At 44.9% G+C, this 6,000-nt stretch overlaps 1 protein-coding gene across 9 annotated transcripts in view; it reads right to left on the bottom strand.

Annotated features, from left to right (window-relative positions):
- Nucleotides 1–3,093: 3,093 nt before the first annotated feature.
- The window catches only part of LOC138453236 (circularly permutated Ras protein 1-like), a 332,082-nt gene continuing 329,175 nt past the window's right edge, over nucleotides 3,094–6,000 (bottom strand). For all 9 annotated transcript variants that reach the window (XM_069605933.1, XM_069605940.1, XM_069605959.1 and 6 more), the window contains 2 exons: nucleotides 5,008–5,058; nucleotides 3,094–4,336 (listed from right to left, as the gene is read on the bottom strand). In XM_069605933.1, the coding sequence (XP_069462034.1) occupies nucleotides 4,244–4,336; nucleotides 5,008–5,058 (144 nt within the window). In that variant the 3' untranslated portion in view covers nucleotides 3,094–4,243. The remainder of the gene's footprint in view (nucleotides 4,337–5,007; nucleotides 5,059–6,000) is intronic.

Below are 6,000 nucleotides of genomic sequence, written 5' to 3'. Positions count from 1 at the left end.
AGCGGTAATTTCATTCAAACCAGTGGGGGGCATGTTTTCTGGGGTCATAGATACAGATAAAGTCGCATTTGCATCATTAGGTAGCAAGGCAGTGGTAGAAGAATTGCAAATAGCGGTAATTACATTCAAACCAGTGGGGGGCATGTTTTCTGGGGTCATAGGCACAGATAAAGTGGCATTTGCATCATTAGGTAGCAAGGCAGTGGTAGAAGAATTGCAAATAGCGGTAATTTCATTCAAACCAGTGGGGGGCATGTTTTCTGGGGTCATAGGCACAGATAAAGTGGCATTTGCATCATTAGGTAGCAAGGCAGTGGTAGAAGAATTGCAAATAGCGGTAATTTCATTCAAACCAGTGGGGGGCATGTTTTCTGGGGTCATAGACACAGATAAAGTGGCATTTGCATCATTAGGTAGCAAGGCAGTGGTAGAAGAATTGCAAATAGCGGTAATTTCATTCATACGTGTGAGTGACACATTAACAAGAGTCTTAGATGCTGCCGGTGTTTCCTCGTCCGCCTGCAGGCGGGCGGTGTTAAACCCCGCCAGGTCAGACCTGGCGGGAACATCACCTCCCGCTTGCAGGAGTTGTGATCGCCCGGCATGGAAACAACGGTGGCGGCGGGTTTACCGCCACCGTTGTTTCCATACCGGGCGATTTGTAATGAGGCCCTATGATTCTTAGTTGAGGCTGCCATATTTCTTAAGTAGAGGAGTATCTGGCTGAGAAATAGGTGCGGCCAAACTAAACCACCTTTGCTTACATTTGACAGGTGCTATTTCTCACCAGGTCAATGTCTCAGTGCACCTTATAGAATGGGACAGCAGCCTTCGGCTCTCCAGATGTTTTGGACTATGAGTCCCATGAACCCTCATCACTGGGCATTCTGAATTGAGCTGATGGGAGTTGTAGTCCAAAACATCTGGTGAGCCAAAGATTGGTGACCCCTACATTATAGTAAGGGAGCAGGACTGGCCAAGGGATAGACTGCTCTAGCCCAATCAACCTTTCAGAGGCTGCAGCTGATCAAATTTCCCTCGAGACCAGTCCTCCACTGCATAAGAACCCACGACATGTAGTTGTGTTCTGATAGTAGGACCTAAGAGAAAAGACAACATAGGATATCAATTGTTGCAAATAGTGTGGAGCATTAAAGGAATGGTTCGGTCAGAAATATTATTGGCCAAAAAGATGGCCAATAATAAAACAAATATCTAAAATATATATATATATATATTTAAGTCCCTATGGGAAAGTATTGAGCAAATGAAGCTCAAACTTTAAAATTGAAAGCACTAGGGGGCATCCATTTTGTGATTTCAGGCAGCCTCCACGGCTCTGCCCTTGCGGCACTAAACAAGCAGCAAAAGCCCCCTACTGGGAGCTTTTGCTTACTGCAGCCTGAGCAGAGCTGAGGAGGCTGCCTTCATTTTACGTTTTCTGTGCTCCCCAAACCCAGGGAAGCACAGAAAACGAAAATGAAGGCAAAAAGCCAAAGCGCACCAATTAAAAATATAACGTTGTTGTATCTGTGATTGCCGTGGTTGGAAAACCACGGCAATCATAAATACAATAATGTTGTTATTCTCACAGCGGCAGCTTTCGCGTGGAGTCTCCTGGGCTCCCCCAACCCTGATGGAGTCCAGGAGACTCCCAGCGAAAGCTGCCGCATTCAGAATAACAACGTTTTTGGATTTGTAAATACTGCAGCATTTACAAATCCAAAAACCTTGTATTTCTCACAGCGGCAACTTTCGCTTGGAGTCTCCTAGACTCCCTCAGGGTTGGGGGAGCCCAGAAGACTCCACGCGAAAGCTACCGCAGTGAGAAGCACCGCAGTATTTTTAAACACCCGTGTTGTGTTTCTACCTACAGCAGCTTTCACTTTGGGGCTCTCGGGCTACTAGGGAGCTCCTAGGGAGCCCGAGAGCCCCAAAGTGAAAGCTGCTGTAGGCAGAAACACTGCAACATTTCTAAACATCCGCGTTGTGTTTCTGCCTACAGCAGCTTTCACTTTGGGACTCTTGGGCTCCCCAAAGTGAAAGCTGGCTCGGAAAACTTAGAGAAAAAAAAACGCAACTAGTGCTTATTTAAAAAAAAAATAGCACTTACCGAGATGCAGCTGCAGCTTTCCTGCCTGTAGTCTCTGGTCCCCGTCCTCGGAGTCTGGCACCAATGAAGCAAAAGCCACCCAGTGGTAGCTTTTGTTTACTACAGCTGGCTGGCTTTTGCTTCATTAGTGCCGCAAAGGCAAGCACAGGCGGCATCATTTTCACAAAATGGATGCCCACTAGTGCATGCAATTTAAAAGTTTGAGCTTCATTTGCTCAATACTTTCCATAGGGACTTAAAAAATATATGTATTTTAGATATTTGTTTTATTATTGGCCATCTTTTTGGCCAATAATATTTCTGGCCAAACCATTCCTTTAAGTGGAAGGAGATCTGCTTAGTACTGCTAACAAAACTGGTTTGTTGCATGTGCCAGCACGACATATAGATTATGTCCCAAGCCCATCTTCAGGAAGAAATGCTACACCAGCGTTCCAGTCCCGTTATCGTAGATTTCTTCGAATACCATTTCCCCTAATGAGATTTCACTGAATATATTTCACCAAAAAAGAGAGGGGAAATGGTAGATGTGTAATGCATAATAGGTGGGGTGTGGGGTATGGGTATAAGTTAGGGTAGGGAGGGGCGAGGGGGCCAAGTGGGAACGCCCCCCACATAAAAAAAGTAGAAAAAGTAAAAAAGAAGATTTCGTTTTTCAGTGAAATGGAGTCGGTGAAATCTCCATTGGGAGAAATATATTTGTAGAAATCACATGCATCCTTCCAGTCCACCATAAGGCCATAGCCACACCAGATAATGTTTGAAGATTTCGGATTTTGATGAATAGCATATGCAGGGGTCAAGTCCTAAAAATACAAGTGGGGAGACTCATCAACAAATGCAAGGGGATGTGACATCGCCAGAAATTACCATGTAAAGGTGAAATATGCACATCTCATTAAATTGGCTTTGCATAACCACCCACATTGCACAGGCCCAATGGCAATTGCCTTTCATAAAATCAACACACACAAAACCAACAGAGGATATTTTCTTCTAATAGTGTTTTTGAAAACATTTAAAGGCGTGCGTGTTTCAAACTCTCAGAACCAATAAAAATATTTTCCCTGGAACATGCAGTACCGAAATGAGACATTTCACCTTTAGTTGTTTGTTAACTTTCATCAGGTTATATAGTTCAGTGGTGAAGAGTCCTTCCTGCAAACCTGCCGACTGTGGTTCTATCCCTGAGGTCAGCTTTAATTAATTAATTTCATGGAAGACTTTCAATGTTTCGCCCTCTGAAAAAAGTGGGTGGCCCACCTGCGTGTACCCTCGACTTTAGCTCTGAGTATATGTATCAAACACACAGGGCCTCATTACGGGTCTGGCGGTAACCCTTCTGGTGCTACCCATGGGTTGCCACCAGACCCGTAATATATTACCCGCGCCTGACCGGCTCACTACGAATCCGGTGGCCCATGAAGTCAGGCACCGGCTAATTGTAAATCCCCATTCCTAAAGAGCCCTCTGGGACTAGCAACGGTGCCGGTGCTTCCATGTAGTCTGCCTGCCATGACCGCAGCGCCACTGCAGAAAGACACATAGTTTGCCGGTCCAAAAACAGCACCCTTGTTTCCAGACTGGCAAACTTAGAATGAGGCCCATAGTCAATAATATGACCAGTCCCTTGAATGGGAGTCTTGACTGTTATGCCTCTCACCATCAACACACAACTAGTGGTAAGTGGGTGATATTCAGCCCCTGTGACCCTCAAACTTGGTACTGCATTCTACTCTTGGTTGGGCCAATGAAAGCACTGCTTGGAAACTGGTTGGCATAACATGCATACATATTTTAGTGAAACATGCACAGAGAACTATCAAAGTGCACACAGATGCTGCTGGACAGTTCAGAGACATTTAAAGGTCTGTGCAGAGTTCTGGGGTCACTGGATCCCTTCATTGTCAGATTTCTGAAGCCCACTGCATGATGGCATGTCAGCAGCCAGGAGTCGAGTTGCAGAGATTCTGCCCAGAAAGCAGTGAACTCTTTAAAGGCTTCCAAGTAAGGTGTTGGCATCGGGTATCAAAGTTTATGTGAGACACCCTCTGCTTGAGATCCTTCTTTATGGTGTCGATCTGGCATGCCATCCAGGAATGGTCCTTCACAAGGGGCCTGCTGGCCACGTCACTGTGCAGGCACTGGTTTGAACTTCCGTAGAACCTTCTGCTTTGCATGCTTGAGGCGGAACATCATGGAGGCCATCTCATCGGAGAATGTCTGTGGGGAGACACAACACATCATCATCATGCAGTGTCCACAATGAGCAATATCTTGAAGCTGCCCTTCTCTATGTGATGACAACCAGAATACTTGTTGAATATCTCAAACCTTGTGCTTAACCCCTCGCCCAAAACATACATACAGTATGCACCACCACAATACCCTTACTCTACTGCTCTTTCTAAAACCATTCACAATGCCAACAACAAAGGTCCTTCTCACACAGTGCCAGCGCCATCCTTTCCGCGCAATTCCATTTTACATGTAAAATGGAAACGCCACAGTGCAATCTGACGCAGTGTTGGCTCAACCCTAACACGACACCTCTATGCTTGCACTGCCAAAGCTCTACAAAGCCACCTTATTCTGTACCTGCGCAAGCCTATATCCACAATTCCATACAATGCTGGACATGCTCAACCTCAACATCAGAATACCTACCACTGCAACACCATCTCACACTGCGCCTAAACAGCACTACAATAAAATCAAAAATTGCTTGCAAGCATTATCTGAACACTATGCACAATCCACAGGACAGGTGATTTATACCGAATCCTCAAGGATTGAGCTGAAGCGTGCTTCATTAGAGTCCCCTATATGTCTTGTACATTTCAAAGCCGAACCTGATCTGAGTATTGTTCAAAGCAGGCAAAATGGGTTCTCACCTTCGTCACAAAGTTGGAACCATCATGCGAGTCTCTGCTAGGCAGCCCATTCTAAAAAAGATGCAAAACAGTAAAGTAATAGCAAAGCTATGGCATGAGACCCCAGATCCTCTGCTGTAGCAGACTTCTTGTCTTTTATCACTGGACAATAACCACAAGGCAGGCAGTGCCTGTATGCAAATCAGGAGATTTGCCAAAAGGTGGGTGCTACTGAATGGGTTGCAGGGTGGAGTTAGTCGCAGGTCAGAGTACCTGTGAAGAACTCTCACCATTTCCCGTTAACCTGCCATTGTTCAAACAGAGGTTTCGTAGAAATAAGTATAAGGGGTTTGTGGTCAATTAAAGAGTAAGTCATAAATTAGGGTAGGAAAAAAGGTTTTATATTTAAATTGGTGCGATCAGTCAGGATTGGTTCAAGAAGTTTCTGTTGTTACTCAGGACTCAGTTCCCTGTGAGGCAATGTTTGCTCAGTGTAGTATGGTCCAGTTCTTGTCAGTGATCGGAACACACATTCCCAGTACGCAACAGCTGCCCAATAACCCCCCACTCTGGGAATACCTTTAAAAGTATGAAACATCGTTTAGTCAAATGTTTCATTCGTTGCAGGGAACCTGGATAGGGACGTCATTTAGGGGTCTCCCTTGCTACCCCTGAGGTCTCCCTTGCCACCCCTTTTTACAAATTGAAGATCCTTGGCTGGCCAATGCCATGTGGCTCTTTGTTTCTGGAGTGGCTGGCTTTCTTGTTCAGGCCTCTTAAAAAAAACAGGGACTTCCACAAGTGTAACACTTTGAACAGTGACCCTAAATAAGAAAGAATAGGAATAACAAATAATTTGTCTTCCTGGAATTCCATACAATAATTGCTAGATTCATTAAAGGTTTATTTCAGGTACACTTCAGGGGGTGAGTCACTGATTTAATCTGTTCTTAAACACCTCAAATTCACAATGCAGACAAAATCCTCCAAAAAGCGTTTAGAGTAGAATAAGCA

Source organism: Ambystoma mexicanum, chromosome 1p (genome assembly GCF_040938575.1).
Source record: "Ambystoma mexicanum isolate Mex_15411 chromosome 1p, UKY_AmexF1_1, whole genome shotgun sequence".
Taxonomy (NCBI): Eukaryota; Metazoa; Chordata; class Amphibia; order Caudata; family Ambystomatidae; genus Ambystoma; species Ambystoma mexicanum.
The sequence above is the reverse complement of the archived record's forward strand: the minus strand, read 5'-3'. Positions and strand labels throughout refer to the sequence as shown.